The following is a 22,771-nucleotide window of genomic DNA, read 5'->3' as shown; positions in this document are numbered from 1 at the left end:
CGATTAATGAAAAATACATTAAAGTATACCCTCCAGTTTAAAAATGTTGTCTTGTAGAAATGATATAATTACATACGATAGGCGGTGTCGACGTTAAAAAAAAATAACAATATTCGATGATAAATATAGGGCCTTGATTTAAGAAACATTAACAAGAACTTTAACTTCATTATCCTTTTCTCAAAATTCATTTCCAGACTATCGATAGTATCGCTGGTAATAGTACCGCTTACAGAGCTATATTATTGATGGAAACGATACTATCGATATCCTGAATAGTTTTCGAGGTCAACTATCGATAGTATAATATACTAGTAATATCAGAGAAATTTGTTGAAGTATCTACATTTGGATAACTTTAGCTTTGCATATCATTTTTTATGAATAACCTAATATTATGTGACATTGACAATAAGAAAAGATATTTCTAGATTTTAATTTTTATTGGTAAAAGTCTTTCACTTTTGCGGTGCACTCGTGCTGGAGCTCTTAGAATCGCGCATTGAAGCTGATCGCCTGCGTTTGATTTCCTCTTGACGGCGCACCTACAAATGAAAAAGATGAGAATATAATATAAGTTTATTTTATATGACGTTTAAGTTTTAGAATGTGTTAACACTTTTATTCTAATAGACTATTCATATTATTTGTTGAAATAAAATGTTCAATGATTCATACAACATTACAATTAAATTAAATTCGATTCTTTTAAATTAAAGCGTATAGCTTTATATCGTTATCAATAATTATATTTTTATTATTAAAAAGTATAATGACTTGTTGCTGATCTAATACCTTAGTCAATATCAAAAATAGACAAAGGGGTAAGTTACAGCACCTTAATCTTACAGCTTAGTACGATTCCTATAAATTATTTTATAGTCATATGATACCAGCTGTTACATTGATACATATAAATAAACATTTGATAATAATCTGTAACATTTTTACCTTGGATTCCTTCTTTCTTTGTGCAAGCAGTTTAGCATATTCAGCCTCAGAGGTCTTGCGTTTGGCCAGACGCTTCTTCTTCAGAGCAAGTCTGTGGCGTCTGCGCTGGAGTACCACAGGGGTAACTAATCTCTGGATCTTAGGTGCCTATATTGACATAAATTTGTTTTAGAAAATAATGTACTTTATAAATAATATAGAATTACATGACAACATAATAAACTGTATTGCTCACTGTAAAAGTAGACAGACACAAATCTGAATCTTCTGCTCGGAGCTAATTTAATATACCCTGATAAGGTGGTTTACTGAGTATGAATGCCCAGCAACAGTTAATATTTTTAACAGGGTATTAAAACTTTTATTATATTTTTTGGAGTACTTGAAAACGAAATAAATAATAAGTAAAATAAAACTACTATATAATATAAGAACATTGAAGTTTAAATAATATTTATGTTTTTACTGTTTGAGCTTATCCCTTACCTTATATCTTGGTTTGGCATTCTCCTTGCCTTCCTTAGCGGGCAAGAGGCGTTTGACAACATAACGACGTACATCATCCTGTTTGGTCAAGTTGAACAGTTTGCGAATCTTGGAGGCACGTTTAGGACCTAGACGGCGGGGAACATTGCCATCAGTAAGTCCAGGAATTTCCTGTCATAAAATAAATTCTTGTTAATTGATTTCATAAATATTTTATATGATTTCTGTGATGGAAACTTTTACTTACTGTATAATGCAATTTAAAAAAAGGATATGTATGACGTTAAAAAATCCACAACAAAATGTAAGTGTAGTGGCATATTTATACATCATTTTTTCTACCCTGTCGCATATAATTACACAGATTTGAGGATCTGAGAAACAGTAAGACCAGGGATGCAAATATTGGTGTATGAAGACATGTATTTAGCATAGAATATTAGTTTGTTTATAGCACTATATTTAAATACTTTTATGTAACAAAGATGAGGGTTTATATGTATACATAAATGGATACAAAGTAATATAAAATTACTACTATTCATCAATAATTCTTCTAATGTATGGTTGATAAAATCCCACTTGTATGTACAATTCAATCAAAGACAAGGCACAAATTATTTACCTGGGCTCCTTTACGGACAATTACAAGAGCGAGCACGGAAAGATTAGCATCGACAATGCAGCCACGGACTGATTTACGTTTTCTTTCACCATCACGACGGGGTCTGTAGCAAGAATGACCCTTTGACATCAACAAGCGGACACGACCTAAAAAAACGTAATGTATGATTTTCTGAAGAAATTTACAATTAAGGATGGATTTTTTTTTTAACTTACCGCATCTAATGGTCAATAAGTTAACTTAACCTAATAATACTTAGCTTACAGAATTTCTTTGTTAATTAAAATGTTACTATGTTACTAAGTCTTTTCATCAATTTTAAGTTTAATAGTAAAATATGACTTACTGTTAGTGAGGACACCCTGTTTCATGGGGAAACCCTGCTTGTCGTTACCGCCTGCTACACGAAGGATATAACCTTTCCATTCATCACCTAGCTGATCAGCCTCTACTTCCGCGCCCATGCGCTTCTCGTAGAAGATACGGAGCTTGTGCTCGTCTACTACTTCGAATAATTTTTGACATCCCGTTGCCGGGTAGGAAACGTTCAGCTAAAAACAAAACGAGGTTATAACACACTTTCGAAACACAACATAAACTTGAGCTCCTGAACACAAATTAAAAAATAAAGACGTAACAAGTAAGCACTAGTTTGAACATAACCACATTATAATTTAATTTGTATTTATATAGGCATGAGTTTCACTCTTGGCAACAGGGCTGTTTTTATCAAAGTTTTTCAAATTAATCACATCACGTATTTACTAAAACTTGTTTAGGGTAAATACTTAAAGATGTTGAGAAAGTAATTAGTTCAATATTTTGTTTTATTAAGGATTATTTAGTTATTTAATAAACACTTTTTAAGCACCTTCATGACTGCAGTTAGCTCCTTGGAACGTCAGCCATGAAAAAGAACCAGAGATATTGTAGAGCAGCCAGCCGTCAATTTTTTTTTTGAAAGGCAACATTCATATAACAAATTATTAAAGTTCACTATATGTAAGTCTAGAGTATACTATCAAGTTTTATGTTTAAATAGTTATATAAAAGTAAAAATTAAATATAAGTCAGGTAAATTTATAAAAGTTCAAAGTAAAGTCGAGTGTTGGGAAGACCATTTCAGTGGAATCCTAATTCCCATTCGCAAAATCACTCCTCCAAAACATCAAAACTATTAAAATTTCCTCTCGCCTTATTATCTTTATAAGTCCATTACTTGACCACTAGCAGATTAACTGTATTTTTATTTGTTTGTATTTTGATTTTAATGTACGTGTGCAGTAGGCAAAAATAAGAAAGTGCCATTATTATTATGTGCCTATCACGAGGCCCAGTAGAAGTAAAACATTTAAATTGATGTTGTTGAAATAAATTATAATTAAAGAAAATAACTAAAAGTACAGTTCGGTTATGAAAATAAATATATTTTCTTACTAACGCAAACAATGTACAATAATAAAATATATTACTAACCATGTTTATAGTGTACATGGTACGCATATACAAGTAAGGAGAAAGTGGCAGCGATGACGATACATGATGGCATACAATGGCATAAAAGACATATGAGTTGTTCTACCTGCTAGGCATGGCCATAGATGTTTTACATAATAAAGTCTCTTCTTTTTTTATACTTTTGACACGATGGGATTTATCATCGGATACAATGTATAGAAATAGATCAACTTTTCTTAAATATTAGAGTTTTTGGTAGTGTTGCCTAAAAACCAATTTGTACAATTGGAATTTCGAAAATGACGAACTTGATTATATTATTTCACTTCTGATCCTCATATCAGATCATTTTTAAAAACTTTGTAATTGTTTTTTCACTTATAAACAGAAGAGATTACTAACGACGGACAGAATGACGATTTCTTATATTTCTTACTTAAAATATGAAGAACTTATATAAAAACTCTTATCCCAAATCAATTGTATCAGTAACTTTCCAAAATAAAGACCTTCCATACCAATTTAATTTTCAAAAAATGTTTAATATTCCTCACTTTAACATAAACCTATTTTTTCCCCGGAAAGTGTATGGCCTTAATGGCTTAATTAGCTACAGAGTCTCCGGGTGGGGAGGCGAGATAAAATACTAAAGCTGGGAACATAAGCCTAAAAACATTTCCATATCTCTACCACCTTTCTAACAATTTTGACCTTTATTTTTATAAGCATTTTAGATAAAGAATTATTAGAAAAACTTTCCTTGACTCATTAACGGAAAAATATAGGGTTGGATATTTTTAACATCATATGTGATGAAATTACAAAATACCAAAACTCTCGTAAGTTTAAATTCTATTGAGTTGTGTGTAGGCAACATTTATATTAATTACAATTATTTTCTTCAAATTATCTTAATCTTGAAAGACTGTTAAGTGACGTTAAGGTTTATCGTGACATGTCACATGTACATGACAATTGGAATTGACATTCTTACTTATGTCATAGTAGGTACTAAATTACTTTTTGATAATAGATTTCAGTCAGTAAAGAAAAATTATTAAAGCTTACATGTTATTTGTTATTTCGACTCCATTTATAAAATAGTGATTTATATTCATATCTGAATGAATGTTAAATTGGATTCATAAATTTATAAAACAGTTGTAATCTTAAAGTTAATAAGTATTGGTAACAATTGATTTTAAAATAATTTATTTTTATAAGAATTTAAGCGGTCGAAAATATATTATTAATTATGAACAACGAGGAAAACAAAATTTTGGCGCACAGACAACACGTTAAATACTTTATGAGATTCCTTAATGTTTTACCATCATCTCTGTCATCGCATGATACAACCAGGTATAAATTAATTGTAACATTTTGAAAGCCATTTTGACCTTAGATAGGTACTTAAAAAGTAGGTTGAGAGTGTTGAGGTCAAAACATAATAGAATGTTGTTTTATAGAACATTAAGTTGTTCTAATGTTTTAAAAAGAAGTTGGATTTATTAAAATATGTAGTAATTTTAAATTAATAGAACTCAATATAATAATAATAAACTTATATTTAAACAAATGAAATATAATTGAGACAGTCAAAATAAATAAATTATCACAAAATGTTAGATTTTAAAAATTTTACACATTTATTATATAAAATGCTTCAACATAGAATTATATGAGGAATGCTACTTTAATATTGCTTTAGTTTTTAACTAATTGCTCTTTTTAAAATAAATCTTCCTATGGTTAAAAGTACATAAAGTTGCATATTTCTGGTTTCAGGGTTACGATAGCATATTTTTCAGTATCAGGCTTGGATGTACTTGGATCAATAACATCAATATCATTAGATTTGCAATCCAGAATAATAGAATGGCTTTATCAATTGCAAGTGGAACCCAATAAAGAAAGTAAGTGTATTTATTTTTATAATCATGAAGACTGTAAAATAGTTTCTCTTTATTGTATGCTCTACAATAATAGAGTTTCATTGTTTTGTCTATGGGATTGGCCTGGAAATAAAAACTTAATCATCAAACTACAAAAATGAATTAAATAATATAAATATACTATAATGTTAAGGACTACATGTCTGGTAATTCATTTATGTTTCCTTAAAACATCTATATTATTCTCTACCTGTGTTTCAAGGTAGATCAAAAGAAGTAGAAATCAACTTAGTCTAAATTTTCTATGCAGAAGTTAAGTTATATACCAATGGTATATTTTATATACATTTTAATTTTAATGTCATAAATGGACACCACTGCCCATAAAAATTTTATAAAAAATATTAAGCATTTCATACATTGCCAATACACTACCAACCTTGGGAAGTGAGATTTTAAAATATGTATGTGCTGAGTGGATGGTACCTATTCAGATGGGCTTGCAAAAAGCCATTCCAGCAAACATTTAAATTAATTATAACATTATTAAGTACAAAACTAATAATTATCAGTTTTAAAGACATTGATTAATGTTTTGTTATAGATAAATGTATCAGTAACAACTGAGTGTATTTCATATAATAATTTCCTTAATGTACGAGTATTCAATGTATCGAAAATATTGATTTGTTTGTTGATTAGTCATCAATGCCCAGTTTTTGACCATTTGACCAAAAAAGCTGATATTTTGCAATGAAGTGCCCTTTATGTACTGTGTTACTGTACAGTGTGTGTTAGGGAATAAAGATAATTTATATTTTATCTTTTATTTCACTTTGAAGTTACATTAATGTCGTAACTACATTAAATTTTGCTCGCTGTTTAAATTAGTATTTATTGATAGCTTTTTTTTATTTTAATTTATGTATAACACTAAATAAGTTAAGTGAAACCATGGTACAAAACTACCGTTTCATAGTTATAGAATGTTTTAGTAAGAACATAGTCCCTCATAAGATATGTATATAAGTCACAAATAAGTATACAACGTTATATTTTATCTAAAAAAAAATCTTTTAATATCCTTTTATTATTACAATATTTAAATGAAGGTTATATACATAGATTATATCTTTAAACCTAAGGCATTAAAAAAACTAAATTAATGGCAGTTAATTATGTAAATATAACTTGCTACCTTCATTTGTTATCAACGAGAAAATAATGATAAGTAATTATTTTAATGAAAATGATGTCAGTCATTTAGGCTGTGTAAGCATGGCAGATGTTGCTGTCTATTTTGTGTGTAAAATGAACTAAAATCAAACTATATATATTATGTTCCATATATAAATACTGGTTTTCGCTGCGATTTTACAATATATTGCATATATGAAAATGCAGAATACACATATACATACATACATACAGAAACTTATATATATATATAAATAAAATCAGTAGCAATTAGTAGTATTTAATAGCAAAACAATTTTATTAAATAAGAATTGAAATCAGCTAAGAGTTACCTTTAAAAGACCTTTTTATGACCTCAGTGGTGCAAAACAAATATAATGAAATAAAACAATTGCTTGTTATATCGATTAATGTGTTGACAAATGCTTCTCCATTTATTCACATTATCTTTTATGCATTGTATAAGTTTCATGACATTGTGTAGTATTTGCATAATTTATATAAATAATTATTATGACCTGTTCTTTAGACTATGTATTTTTGAATTACTAGTTACTACCCACTAAATTACAAATTAATTTATTTGTAATATTTTTTTTTACGTTTATTTGTTTTTGAGTTTAATTGTAAATGAATATTTACATTACAATACAAATTAACAATATATCATTTAAGATATAGGCTCAGGCATCATGATGTCTTATATTTGTAGACTACTCGATTATATTACACAAAAGAAATGTTTCTACTTTAGCATAAAAAAATTTACTGTGGTATAAATCCATTAAAAGCAATAGTTTTTCCATAAAATATTAGGATATGTTGATAATTTAATTAACAATTTAATAGGTAGTAGGCTACCTATAAGTAATATTTATTATTATAGTTTAGCTTTGTTTTATAAAGCAATAAAAAAACTTTAATTTGCTCATTGATTATAGTTATTACGCATGTAATATGATCAAAGTTGTGAAAAAGTATATTTTTACATTATATATGTATTATTTTTGTGGAATAGTGAAGAAGAGAAAAATAAATTTGATGATACGATTAATATATTGATAGTATGAATGCTATATTTGACTCATATTTGTATCCTTACAGATGGTGATATGTCAGCATGCGGGTTCCAGGGTTCCTCTACCATAAATATAGATTTCGAATCAGGCAACAATCACTACCGCTGTGGTCACCTGGCCATGACATATACGGGCTTGTGTATTTTGTTGACTTTAGGCGATGATCTGTCGAGGCTTAATAGGAAAGCTTTAATAGAAGGTAAAATGTAAAAAATGTAGAGTTTGCTTTTGTGCGTGTCTAGGTGTTTTAGAATATTTCTTTGGCGTCTCATAATTTAAAAGCCAATAAAGCTAGCGCCTTCTGATGTCTTTCATCGAATGTGCTTTTCTATAATAATCAACCTCTCAGTTGAACCCTGCCATACACTTATTACTTTTTTATACTTTTATAAAAAGAGGGGAATTAGTCTTAAATATATTAGTAGGTCCTGGTCATTGGAAGCAGTTTATGAATAGAAGTGATAAGTTCTAGTTATTATAAAAATAATGGAATGGTCTCCAAGATTGTTAAATGGGATTCTCATCATTGATATCGTTTTGGATTTTGGTGCTGTCTTCGATATAAATTCGATCTATGCTTATAATCTTATTTACTATTATGGACTTTTTTTCTAAAGTAATAACTTACAAGTATTTTATCAAACGAGGATGATTATGGAGGAGTGATTTGAGAAACGTTTATAAAATAATAAACCTATGATATCGATGGAGGTTCTAGCTAAAATTTATATAAATAAATATTGCTAATTGATAAATGCAGTCCAGAATTTATCAATTACTTAAAAATTATATTGATATCAATGTTATTATTTTAGGAGTGAAAGCGCTGCAAACAGAAGAAGGGAACTTCTCCGCGACATTATCGGGATGCGAGTCAGACATGCGTTTCGTGTATTGTGCAGCGTGTATAAGCTATATACTTAATGATTGGTCAGGCTTCAATGTGGAACGAGCAACAGATTATATTATTAAATCTATAGTAAGTATTATAGTATCTATAATATGTATTATATATTCACCATATCTTGTCAGTCAAAGGCTATTTTGGCATATATTTTATAAAATAGCCTAGTGGCAATGACATTTTGGTGTCCTTAATTCATCTAAATATTTTATCAAAATAAATGCGGTGAAGACAAACGTTGGAATGCAAGCTGTATGTGTCGGAAGAGATTTTACCGTAAAATAAACTTCAAAACTTTACCTTAAAAGAACGGGGGGGGGGGGGGTCTAGGGCTTTAGCTTTCGCTCTGATCAGTAGTAGGACATTTATAGGTTAGTTGAACACTATAATTTTGGTGTCTTTTGAACAAATTGTATTATTCTTATTATAAATTGAGAAGAGATATGATTATAGGAGGTGCATTAGGTAAAGGACATAGGTATAAAATAAATTATTAACAAAATTAGTTAAATAATATTTTTTACAGGGTTACGACTATGGAATAGCCCAATGTCCGGAATTGGAGTCACACGGTGGTACTACATTCTGTGCTCTGGCTACTCTGAGTTTAACGAACCAGTTGAACAAATTAACCGAATATCAAATAGAGCGTCTAAAACGTTGGCTACTTTTCAGACAGATAGACGGCTATCAAGGCAGACCCAATAAACCCGTGGATACATGTTATAGTTTCTGGGTAGGAGCATCATTAAAAATTTTGGACGCATTACAATTATCAAATTATGCAAACAACAGAAATTATGTGTACGAGACCCAAGACTGTGTCGTTGGAGGATTTTCAAAATGGCCCGACACTTGCACCGATCCTATGCATACATATCTAGGATTAGCTGGCCTTAGTTTAATCGGTGAAAATGGTTTGCTAGAAATAGTACCAACTTTAAATATCAGCAAAAGAGCGCATGACCACCTAAAGGCGTTACACGAAAAATGGGACAGTGAGTCATAGCTTTAAATTTATTATTTGTACCATAGATAATACATCTCTTTAAGGATTTTGTTGCCATTTAATAAAGATTGTTAGACTGACGGCGTCTATGGCCTTCTTTGTAAACTTCAAATTATAACTAATATTCTACGTTTATAACGTAATATTGCTGTCATTAATCCTAAATTGCAATACATATATAAAATGTTAGTACTTAAAACAATTTTATGAAGAACAGGTGCTAATAGCAAATGAATGCAAGTCAAATGTTGAACAACGATTCAGAATTAGCAAATAGTACAATATTAAATCTCTTATGGTGCCATGTTATTGTAAATATTGGCGTTTACAGCTGTGTAGTTAGGCGTTTTATGAAATTATTGCACAAATATAAAATTTTAAGTCGTTTTGTTGATAGTTAAGGTCAATAGAATAAGTAACAGGGACGCAATGGGCTTAATTAAGAAGGTTTATAAAAAAACCTTTTAATATTTTAGTCTAGCACTGATTTAATAAACGGGTATGTTTCGGTATTTATAAATTCATATCATTAATTCTAGTGCACAAACACATTCTATGTATGAATTTAATTTATTTTGAATTGTAAAAAATAAATAAAATTTATGATAGACTTTTTTAAAAGTTTTTCAATAATAACAATATGTTTTTCATGTGATTATAAGCAATTAGAGAAAAAATTAATAAGTTCTTATGGCATCATAAGCAACGATTGCTAATATATTAACAATGTTTAATTATGTACTGTGATTGAAGTCAATATTGTAATGCAGTTTGTCGTCCTTTTTCGAAGTATAATATTAAAAAAGCAAATATTTCGATAGATATTTAAAGTGCTTATATTTTTGTTTCTGAAACTTATTCTTAATTTAAAAAAGTTGTATTTTTTTTTTGTTTAAGATTATTAAGTATTACGTTTGTTATCTGTGTATGTGGTCTCTGTCATGTATTTTGTAAAAATTATATTAGCCTCATGCATATCTTCCTACAAAAATATTTTAACAATCTTGAACAAAGGAATAATAGTATTAAAGAAGTATTTATTAATAAAAGTGCTATATTTATAATAATAAGTCTATAATATTTTTTTTTGAAATTTCATCGAATATTATAAATTATATTTTATTACGTTTTCGGCTAAAAACACTTTTATATAATAGATATACAATATCAAAGCGCAAATTAAATTTTAATTAATACATATGTATGATTTTTTTATATAATTAAAACAGACATTATGCAATGAAATTCTTGATGATTTTGGTTGATTTTTGCCATAGTCATAAATATTTGTATTATTTTGTTCCTTTAGTAGTTTATTTCATTTTCGGTATTATTATTTAACTTTGTATATAGGTATTATCCAATACATTGAAAAATCATTATGACATGTTTGTTTTTAATACTTTTATGAAACACCTTGATCATTGAGAACTTTGTAATTGTTGCAAATTATTTTTTGTATATTAAAAAAAACGCAAATAAATTTTAAGAAAACATGACATTGTTTTTACTTTAGACACACCTTGTGAACACTTCTAACATACAGTTTAGTTCCCTCTAACCAACGTTTTTTTTATCGTAAATAATCGGATCGCTACAGACGGGTTTGCCCTTGCCCTTAGTGTTTATTTTTCATCACTGTTTTTACAGCACTTTATATATTAACTGTGTACAATTTTAATTTGATTCTAAATTTTGCTATATTTTATAAATGATGGGATCTACGTCCGAGTTCACAATAACAGGATGTTATTGGTTGAGATATTCGTTTTTTTTTTATTAAACTCGACGGTTATTTTAACGTTGCCAAGTAGTAGATTTGTATATTACTTTAGAAAACATTAATAAATAAGGCATACCTAAATACTCTATACAGGGTAGATGATAAAAACGTAGAGTTAGTGTTTTGTTGATATAATACAAGATGTTTGAATTTAATTACAATTATTTCATAAAAAACAAATTTTTCTGATTTATTTGGTGGAAAAGAATACTTATTGAGTTTCAATTTTTTCTGTATTATTAGTTTTATCCGATCTTCTCGATACGTTGCAATGAAGTAGTTGTTTCATACCAAGTAACCATTTTCTTGATTTGATCTGTATCATCATCCATCTTTACCATACCATACCATACCATACCATCTTTTCGAAAATTCAAACATGCAATATTTTTTGTAATAGGTGTTCGAAATTGCATATGGGCCATCTGATGGTCCCCATCGCCGTTCCCTATTACATCGAGTACTTCTGCACATTACAGGCATATTCCAAAAAAATAAACAGCTAATATATTTTCGAAGATACCTGTTATATTTTCTAGCATAAATATTTTCGCATCCTTTCATCACTGCAAAGTTTTATGTACTCGTAAAAACCGATGTTTTTTTTTGTATTTATTGTTTTCGTTATGTTTTTTTTTTGCATATATACCCTAGTGCATATATTCGAATGAGCTTAATTGAGGGCGTTTTATCGATACTACAATATAAATATATATATTTTTATATAATAAAAGTCGTGATTCGCGTAAGTCCGTTGGTTTTTTTTAAATATTCGATACAATTTCATAAGGCTTATGTTTATGTATCGAATAGGACCGCGCTCTCGTCAGGATATGTTGTAAGGAAAGATTAATTTAATTAGGAATCTCTACGTGTTCGTTTTTGGTAAGAGGTTTTAGACGCCTCGCCAGCCAGTCAGCTAAAAAAAAAATAAATGATTAATGTTAAAAATACCAAAATACCTGTGCTGTCATTTTTTTTAAATACTTCGTGAACAAAAAAGTACCACGTAAGACTTTAGTTCTCTGATAAGTATTTGTTTTTTTTTTTTATAACCTGAATAAGCACAAAATAACAAATTATTTTGTTGATTACGTTAATACCAGATATTCTTTTTATTTGCTGCGTGGATTTTTAGTAAGCTATATTTTTATTAGAAAATAAATTTTAATTTAAGTTCGATTAATTTTGCAATTATTAAATCACATTAAAAATAAATATCATATGTATTTAGTGCGTTGTTTTTTGATCGCCATTTATATTTTTAACAATAGTTTTAGAGCTATTACAAAATATTGCAAAAGAAAAAAATATTATATTATATAGTGCGATACTTATTTTATCATATTTAAAATGAATACATAATTTAATGATGTCTAAACAGTAATTACGTACCGTAGTACAACTATTTACCTACTTGTGTATGAAATAAATGTTAACAGTCTCAGTCCTCGGGGAGTAATAGCGGTCGAGATCTGACCGCAGCTTTATTGTATTAAGTACATACGTTAAAATATAGTTATACTTTGATAAAAAGTAATTTAAACTTTACCTGAAATTTTCCAGGTAACAAATTATTTTACGATGCATTAAAACTTTACATTTTGTACTTTCTACTGGGTTGGCTACAATAAATCGAATAGAGTACTATATTAAATCCTACTGATTTTATAAAGCTGAGAGTGTGTTTTTTGGAATGTCCCTCTTTCGTAAAGTATGAAAGCAATGGATGGACATGCTGCATGCATTTGATACGAATTTAGATAGGGAGATAAAGGACTTTTTGATCTACAAATCAATTTCGCAGATGTGCGTCACAATGTTGTCCAAGTTGGCGTGTAGGTTCCTTATTTATATTGTTAGTAATATAACTATTAATAAAGAGTACTAAAATTGCCTATGCTATTTATATATTTCGTGGCAAATAAATCTAAACTGCTGGCGGAATTTCTGCGGCAAAAAAATTATTTATTAATGAATAAATTCATCAATGTAAGTCTTTTAATTAAATAACTATCGTACAATTAAAAGTAATAAGATAACAATGATACTGCTTTAAACAATGGGCTATTCAGAATTATATGCTTAAGATCTTCTTTCCATTAATTAAACAAGAAAACAGATCGGCTAGATAAAAGGACTATAAATCTAAATGATGAATAGGTAAGCTCGTTCCGCGGATCAGAATTGTAAATTGCTTATTTGTGCGTATTTGCGGCGGCTGCCGATAGCATGGGCTTACTGATAAAATGTATTTTCCAAGCTGACAGTTTGAAGTGAGTTCCGGCAGACGAGATCACTGTAGTAAAGTATCTATTGATAGAATTAAAATTATAAGAAAATAAATGGTTAAATTTAATTTAATAACTCATTTTAATACAAATAATATCTCTATAATATAAAAAAAAAAAACAAATTACCAATTCAAAATTTTCAAAAACATCCAGATTTTTAATGGAAATATTAATTATATTAATATTTGAAAAGAGATTATGGTAATGGCGTTTTCTTGACCGACTTCGGCTAAGGCGGCTAAAGTTGGCTATTCTAAACGGAGATTAGCCAACTACCGAGGCGATATAATAGTATACAGTTTCCTTTTGCCTCACTCTCATAATCCGATTGAGCTTATAACGCAGCAAATTACGAGGTTCAAGCTATAAATTCCGAATAAATTTACAAGTTATTGCGTATTACTACCAAAAATATACCAATGGCAGTGTTACATTGTCATGCTTAAGACAGCACGTAAACCGTTGGTCCCGTGTCTGATCTCTAATCGACAGTGTTAATTACCTAACAGAGTGCAATGATTTTTTTTAATAATTTTACATATCGATCATGTTTTATATCAATAATTTTCCTTGTAAAAATATAAAATTGAAGTAAATATACAGTCTAGTTTTGTTTCTTATATTTTTTTCTTTTTGTACTATTTGGGATTACTGATAAAATCGGCCTTCGCTCCCTGACAATTCCGGATTAAACCATATTCCATTGCTGATTATAGATAGCGGTTTTTTAATTACGAACTGGGAGGGAAAGACTAAATCTCTTCCGTATTTCTTGATAGAAGAGATTATGGGGTTGTTTAAGAGGTGAGTGGCAGTATAATAAAACTTCTTCTTAGTAGCGAGTGGAACTGTGGAATATTTTATTGTTAAAAATTACGAGTATATATAGAGAAATTGAAAATGAAATTAACCAATAAAAATACATCGATACGTTCACGTATTTTTTTATAAATAGTAATTTTATCGTGCTGGCTGATATCTAATTGTTCCACAGCATTAATTCGTACGATAATATAGTTTTCAACATATATAACTTACATTCATTACTATAGGGGGCAGTAATGTAACTTAAGTTATAAACTACTCGAACCATTCATTTACAAACTTAGTTGAAAGTTCTTTAAAATGTGGTTTGTAAAATTTCCGATCTCGTGTGTCTAGATTACCTAATATTCTCACGCATACTTTGACCGGCAGCTATTTAAAGTCCTGATTGAATATCTGAATCCGATGTGCCGGTAAATATAATGAAATGCTTACTGAATTTTGTTACGGTATAAGTGAAGTAAATGTTTTTTTTATTGAGTATGTGTATGTAATTTTTAATGGTGTTTACACGCGTTAAGGGTTACTATATTGTTTTAACTTTCAGTATAGGTTACTGTATAGTATTAACTTATTAAGATCTATCTTTTACAAAGTAATTTGGGATGGACCGCATTAACGTAATCTTTCGTTATTTCTACGTTTGCAATTAACACTAATCACATATTGTACTACCAAACAACAATATATAGTGTTGTTGTGTTCTGGTTTGAAGGTAAGTGAGCCAGTGTAATACAGAGACAAGGTTGGTGGAGAATTAACAATGTAAGTGATAGATAATATAAAAAATATATGTAATAAAATACAACGCATAATTTTCGCATATATTATATTAGGACAGTGGCTTGAAAATATTACCGTATAATCTGAAAAAATATCGTAGAGGTGTGCTATATTATAATTACCACACTTATACATTTTGTATTAAATTTTGTCGATGTTGCTTCAATTCACAGTTCACACATGAAGTTCACACATTATTAACAGTGATAATAATGTCATATGAAACATCAAAGATCACGTCTGCAAAGTACATATCACTGTATTGTCATTTGATAAAATTTAAAATAATAAATTAATAATTCAGTGACATTTTTATTTTTTCAATTTAGAGGCTTTTATGGACTTTAATTACCTATAGAAAATCGATCTATCCAGCTAAACAATTAATTAGACAAAAAATGAATAATATAATTAACAAAGGAATGCTTAAACGATTTAGTTATTGCCAGCTAAATTATAAAACCCACACACATCTGATAAAGCTAAAAGAATTTAAGAGACCTTAGAATACAAAGCAATTAGAATTACCATGTTTTGATTTTTTAAATATAGGTTAACAACCAGGTGGACCTCCCGATAGTAAGAGACACCATTACCCATAGACCTTGGCACCATAAGAAATTTTAAACATCAATACATCGCCACTACCGAGGGAACTAAGATGTTTCTTTGTGCCTGTAGATACACAAAAAGGGCGACGGTATTTATTTTTATTTAAAAGTTTTATTTGAAATATTACCTTTTAGCAATTCTTTTATAAATAAACTTTAACTGGTCCAAAAATACTCCACCTTCCGAGTAGTTTTCGTAAAATGGAATACAAAGTTTTTGCTTCAACGATTTAAAATTAATTAAGTCTGCAAAAACTTGCGCTCATGTGTTGTATTGAGAAATAGTAAAAGTATTATGCGACGGGGTTTCACACGCGGGCTGGTGACTTGTTTCTCTAAATCTGTTTAGGTACGTCGTCGGGTCCTAAGTCCAAGTTGGGTGTCCTCATACTCGTCCTCCACTACTTACCCGCGCTAGTTTTAGTGGCCCTAAGGTTAAAAAACTATCGAGTCATTCCATGTGATATTGTAATGCTTTCGATGTCCAGTCTTAAGATTAAAGTTCGCCGATTTCATTCCGATATTATTTTTACAAATACATTAACTCTACTGTACTATATTATATGAGCCGAGATGACCCAGTGGTTAGAACGCGTGCATCTTAACCGATGATTTCGAGTTCGTCTCGTGCTCGGCGGTGAAAAAATCGTGGCGAAACTTGCATGTGTTTAATTTCAACGAAATTCTGCCTATATATAACCTATAATAGGCCGCCATTTAATGATGCACATATTTCTGCCTTTCTATTTTAATTTTTAACTATGTTATGTTTTGTACAATAATGAGTATAACTAAATAAAATAATAGATTTTATACTTAACTTACCTCTCTGTTTATATAAGGAATTAGGTTAACAATTGTTCTAAAACGTAAACATATTTAACTTTGCTTCGTATCAGCAATACAAATATTAAATCGTATCACACTAGACCGAAGATATCAAATTACGCATGGAATGATAAGAATGTATTAAGCAATTTTTCTCTTTGAATCGTAATTCTGATTACTCTGGGTGACTAATGAACCAGCCCTTTTGTCACCAGTGGAGACAACTAAACTAGGTGTTTTGTTTTATATCATTTCGACAATGTTCTGTTCTGAGAGTTGATCTGAGGCAATTTCACGCCCTTTCATACGGTTGTCAGTGCTATGCTAATTTCAGGCGATGCGAAGTACTGTGACGTACGTATTCAATTAGAACAGTCACGTTAATTGCCTCTTTCAGCGAATTAATTTTATTTTATATCATCTACTGGAGTTTACAAATTTTGATTGTTATGTTGAAGTTTTTACATAAGCAGTTGCCTATGATACCAGTAATTATGAACGATATCAAAACTTATTTCTTTTCCAAATTAACTTCTTTTTTTGTGTATTAAGGCGGCAAATGATCCACTTCGTAAGTGGTCACCACCGCCCATAAACATTAGCGCTGTAAGAAATATAAGCCATTCATAACATGGTATGTCCCTTGTGCATGGATTCGCACGGGCTTACTAATCTTTTAAATCGGAGCACAATAGCAGTAAATTATCTGATGAGTAGGTGGTAACAGATGCGCTTGCACAAAGTCCTACCACCAAGTATGTTTTATGGATACGTTTTAAAAATTTTCCTCGAGTTAAATTTGGATTATATACCCTAGATACACTGGTACATGTCTGTTTCATATGTATGATGAGTCTTATTCTTTAGTCAGTTTTGTTTACATTTAGCTATTATTTCATATCTAATTATCATACCATAAAGTTAAAAAGGAAGTTATAAATCATAGTTGCTTAGATAAGGGCGTTATATAAACTCTTCTAATATATGAGTGTATCGTAGAAAATATACTTTTGATAGACCGATTAATATAGATTATTCAGTAGTTCTCAGGTCGATCAACTGAACATTGAGTCGTAATCTCTTTATGTGCGTGTATAATAGAGTCGTCATCAACCAGACTTCATAATTTGCCGGCTGTGAAGTTCAAAGTGTACTTTATATGTAAATTTGAAGATATTTAAAGATTTAAAGCAGCATTCTGAGATCGTGGAGAATACACTTTAAGTTTGAATGGTTGAATTTAGTTAGATTTGGAATGCTAATTGCTTGTGGGTGACTTCGTAAAATAGTACGCTGAGGCATTTCTTATAATATACATATAACAGATTGTATAGGTATGTTCCAGTGTTAAACAAAGGCGGCCTCTACTATGCGGCTATACTAATAGGCGGCATTTATTCCATCACTGCGGGTTGATGGATATACATACTTCTGACATATATTACATTTTATCTAACTTCTCATTATTTTCATGACACATGTGAGTATGAGTTGAATTATGAGCACATACAACTCTTTAGGACTTGCGCTTATTTTGCAAGAGATCTTCGATTAGGATCTACGTGTGGATCTACGACTTGCCCTCTAAGAATAAGAACTAGTAGTCAACATTTCTTAATTCATAAGTCTCTCCCGTAGATATTTAATTTCAGCGTTTTTCTTTTTGGCGCTTCTAATAAACGTTACTTAACTTTCGTATTCCTTACTTTTAATATAATATTTTTAGTTTTGTAAGCACTCTGTATAACAATGGCGGCGATCCGGTACAGCCCATGATAGCTTATTTTAAATATACCTCTAGTTTCAAGTTACTTTCAATCTATCTCAATTTCAAATACTAAAACAACGACAAAATAAATTTAAATACTCAGAATTATATTCAAAACATAATCCTTTCTTAGAATTATTTAGCTTCTTCTCAACTTAAATTGGTTCGTTTACAAAACTTTTTCTATAAATAAACATATTAAGTACAAACATCTTTAAATATCGTTGAAATAACACTCCCAATGCTCTTATTCCTTGATAGCGAGTTTGAAATGGGAACTATAAATTGACAAAACAAGAACATATTGGTACTAACAACATTTGGAATTAGGTTGGACTGGAATCCAATACAATCTTAGGATAGGTTAATGGGGGCAAATCGAAACGAACAATTTACATTCGTCTTTATTTAGAAGAATAAGTAACCGAACAACTATTGTTTACAATTTAAAACATTAAAAAACCAAAACAGTTTTACCATTGATATTTGGTTAATACATTAAAACCGTTTCCTTAATAGAAAATTATAAGTTGGTGTTGATATTTAATCATAATTTATTTTAGACGTCAATTTAAACATTAGGGCATTATTCTTCCGAGAACAATAGATCGTAATAATTACAACGCAATTGCGTGTAATGGAATTAATAACGGTAATTTGTAGCATAACAAAGCTTATTATCAAGGGGATATGATTTACACAATGGCTTGATTAGGTTCTATTCATATGTCGCGGTTACAATCAGCGACCTATAAATTAGTTTGGAGATAACATATGTGACGTGTCTCCATCACTAGGATATGCACTAAAGTTTTTACCAAATCGATAAACAAAAAAAAACATCATTAAAAATTGAATTTTTATTTGTGCAATTCTATGTTGTAAAATGTAGGTAAGCTTTTATACATGAAATAGCGGTTTATTTTAATACTTTTATTCTTTAGCGTTTAGCGTGAATTTGTGAAATATTTATTTATTTTACTTTCGTTACGGTTTTTTTTAAATATTTTTAGCTACATTCGTTATGTTGATTTTTGTAAATCAATTCATTACACTTTTTTTTATTGGACTATTTAACAAGGGTTTCTATGTTTGATAGCAGCAATATTTTTTTTATTTTAAGTAATTATTTTTTCCTGGAAAAATACCGTTTTTAAAAGATTTGAAGCAGCATTCTGAAATCGTAAAAAATACACTGTAGATATATAAAAAACTCATTACCTTAAACTAAATCATTCAGTCATTTTAAAATATATTACGGAGTATAAAAATAAAATGTAATATAGAATGAATAATTATGATAATATACTTCGTATCCAAATCAAATGAAAGACATTGTTACAGAATATAAAATATTCATTAATTATGATTTATGATTATATAACATATTAAATACAACCCTTTACGTGTCCCGACTGGATGCGGAAGGCGGAGAATCGGGAGTTTTAGCACACCCTGGGAGGGGTCTTTGTCCATTGTCCAGTAACCTCAAGCTAATTTAGTCGATACTCTTTTCAGTGCCGATATTCTTATTCTTCTTTTACTGACATATGATTATAATCTGTGGTAAGGAAAAATAGTGTCGTCACGTTTTAGATGTAAGATAAGTATCTGAAGACTGTATTATGATATTAATTACTGACAAGCGCAAAGACAAATAATTTTCTTATATTACTTTCTTATCTTATATTTACCTATTTTTACACAAGTATGATGTATGAGCAAAACTGGCGACCGCGACGTGTTCAAGATCTCTCTGATGCTTTGCCACAATGTCTGAAACATAATAATAGATTGACGTTTTATTTTAAAGCAGGGTTGGTAAACTAGACTTCTAAAGAAGTCGGGCGATATTGGGCTTAGATGTTACATTATTTTATTTATATTAAATCCTTTAGTTTTTTAAATATGTTACAATTGTATAAAATATAAATAAGTCTATTAATATGATTACTGTTTTTTTTTATACATAGCTTCTTATTTGATAATAGTCTATTCTTATAATTTGCTAATTGTATATTTATACAAAGTAGAAATTTTCAAGAAATTTTCGTGTTCTTTAATTGACTTTACACTGCAGTAGAGAATTTGATGACGTTTTTATACAAATATACCAATGACAACGACGGGCGCTTGGAGAAGCTAGTCGAAGACGAAGTTCTATAGGTTTTGGTCGAGAAGGCGTTCCACAGGAGGTCAACCCTGCGTAACGCGGTAGACTCACCGGTATCCCTCAAAGTACCAAATGGAAAACTGTTGAAGGTATTGGCCACGTCCAAAAATACCCGCAGAACTACGTTACGGCTCACCGCTTAGTGCCCCTACACTAAGGCCTAATTATACAGCTTAAAAGTCATTTGTAAATTAGTATTTTGTAAATAAAAAAAATAAATTAATATGTAAGTATTAGTTATGTTTACGATTGTTGACTAAACCTTGCATTATCTTATCTTAAATACATACCACAATGTAATCATCGTGATTTGTATTAATCATATAAAATTAAACATTCAAAATTTAAATTAATATGTTCAGTATAAAATAAAGGTTATATTATTTTATTTCGTTGCAAGCCATCTCTTGACCGCGGGTCGGAAACGTGGGACACGATAGGCCGAACCCGTTTGTTGGTTATTGCGTACATGTGTTTAAAATTGTCATCATTGAAATTTGTGCTCTTATAACAAATGTCTACACAATTTAGGATAAGACAAATATTACATTGTTTCTTGTTATAAAATGAATAATCAACATTGTACAATTAATAAATAAAACGAATATAACACTAAATACTTCAAGTTTATAATTTGAAAATGATTCTACGGACTTTATTAAAACATTGACAATGAAACCAAATTTCACTGTTACAAGTTTTATTAAAGTTGTTGAAATGACTGAAGTCGTATCGTGGGCGTACATGAGCGAAAGACTGTACAAGTGAGCAAAAAGGTAACCGCAAAATGTCTAGCGGAGCTCAAAAAGGCAGAGTTTCTGCGAAAGTGGCTTGAATCCGCGGGAAGCACTTTCTAAAAACATAAATCTTAAAACTTCATTACTTACCCTAACCGCAAGTTGGTTTTTCTTGCAACTCGCAACGAGGCAGCCGCCGATGTTTACGATTTAAAAGGTTCCAGACGTAAAATATTGCTGTTGCCAACATTTTATGCTGGTCTTTTTTGGTCTCATTTCGGCAACATACACTTATGAGGGCTACATTTTATAAATTTAAATAACTTCATTTCAAAAAATAAAACAGTATCTTTTATAATTTTTAAAATTAAATACTTATTTCATGGTATATTGTAAGTATTGAATTGATTATTTTACTTGTGTTTCCAATAATTGGTATTTAACAAAGGTTTTTTTGACATCAATACAAAAAAATAGAAGAGGGGCTTAAATTGGTTTCACGAATCTGCATCAGTGCGGGTTGTTTGTTGTAAGTTAAAAACACAATATGTTAAACTAAAACTCAGTAGTCCTCGAATTTGGTCCAAACTTTTTTAGGATGGACATATCTGGCACAGCCTGTTTTTTTTCAAATTTGCGAGATAAATTAATTTAATATTAAGTATTTATATAGAGTTAGGTGGCTTTCTTATGAATATACAGCGCTATTAATCAAATTTAGATTTTGGAGATCAACTTTGGTCAGGTGCGAACTGGAAAAAACTATCATCTTTTTTAAACAATGTTATGCATAATACGGAATATAGTTCCTCTCTTATAGTTTACAGGAACACTAAAATTGAAATGCTTAGACTATAAATTCTCACAGGAAATGAAATAGTAGTGAATCATCTAGACTGGACAACGACAATGACAAGCTGGTCGATCAGACGAAGTGGACGAATCAGAGATGCAACGAAATGAGTCAGATTTTTTTCATTTTACAGTCCAGAAAAATGGGAACTAGAAAAATGTTTTGTATAGTATTCCTTTATAATGAATTTATTTAGATTATAAACTATCGAAAAAATTTGAGTAATTGAATGAAGATTTTATTTGAATGCTACAAGACAATTTTCGTTGAATTATAAACACACTATATTTTTTTTAATATTTTTAATTATTTATAAGCTACTGAAATGCTTTAGGGCTTAGTGTATAGTGGCTTATTTATTGAATCTTGACAATACGTAATCTACATGTCTAGTGTTATTATAAACTAAATGACACAATTTTATGGTAACATTATGTTAGACATAAATAAATACAATGTTCCAAGCAATCAATTCGCCCAAAATCTGCGCTAATAATTATTATAGAAACTAT

The 22,771-nt window shown here is 29.7% G+C and overlaps 2 protein-coding genes across 2 annotated transcripts; one reads left to right on the top strand and one right to left on the bottom strand.

Annotated features, from left to right (window-relative positions):
• Positions 1–424: 424 nt before the first annotated feature.
• On the bottom strand, positions 425–2,990 carry LOC125067814 (40S ribosomal protein S6). The gene is made up of 6 exons (XM_047676603.1): positions 2,934–2,990; positions 2,409–2,613; positions 2,063–2,208; positions 1,438–1,608; positions 952–1,098; positions 425–545 (listed from the first exon to the last, which is right to left on the bottom strand). The coding sequence occupies exons 1-6, from the start codon at positions 2,937–2,939 to the stop codon at positions 459–461; spliced, it is 762 nt and encodes a 253-aa protein (XP_047532559.1). The 5' UTR covers positions 2,940–2,990; the 3' UTR covers positions 425–458.
• Positions 2,991–4,532: 1,542 nt separating this feature from the next.
• Positions 4,533–10,695, top strand: LOC125067653 (geranylgeranyl transferase type-1 subunit beta). The gene is made up of 5 exons (XM_047676355.1): positions 4,533–4,882; positions 5,309–5,436; positions 7,717–7,890; positions 8,507–8,670; positions 9,122–10,695. The coding sequence occupies exons 1-5, from the start codon at positions 4,776–4,778 to the stop codon at positions 9,602–9,604; spliced, it is 1,056 nt and encodes a 351-aa protein (XP_047532311.1). The 5' UTR covers positions 4,533–4,775; the 3' UTR covers positions 9,605–10,695.
• The last annotated feature ends 12,076 nt before the right edge of the window (positions 10,696–22,771 follow it).

Source organism: Vanessa atalanta, chromosome 12 (assembly GCF_905147765.1).
Source record: "Vanessa atalanta chromosome 12, ilVanAtal1.2, whole genome shotgun sequence".
NCBI lineage: Eukaryota > Metazoa > Arthropoda > Insecta > Lepidoptera > Nymphalidae > Vanessa > Vanessa atalanta.
The sequence above is the reverse complement of the archived record's forward strand: the minus strand, read 5'-3'. Positions and strand labels throughout refer to the sequence as shown.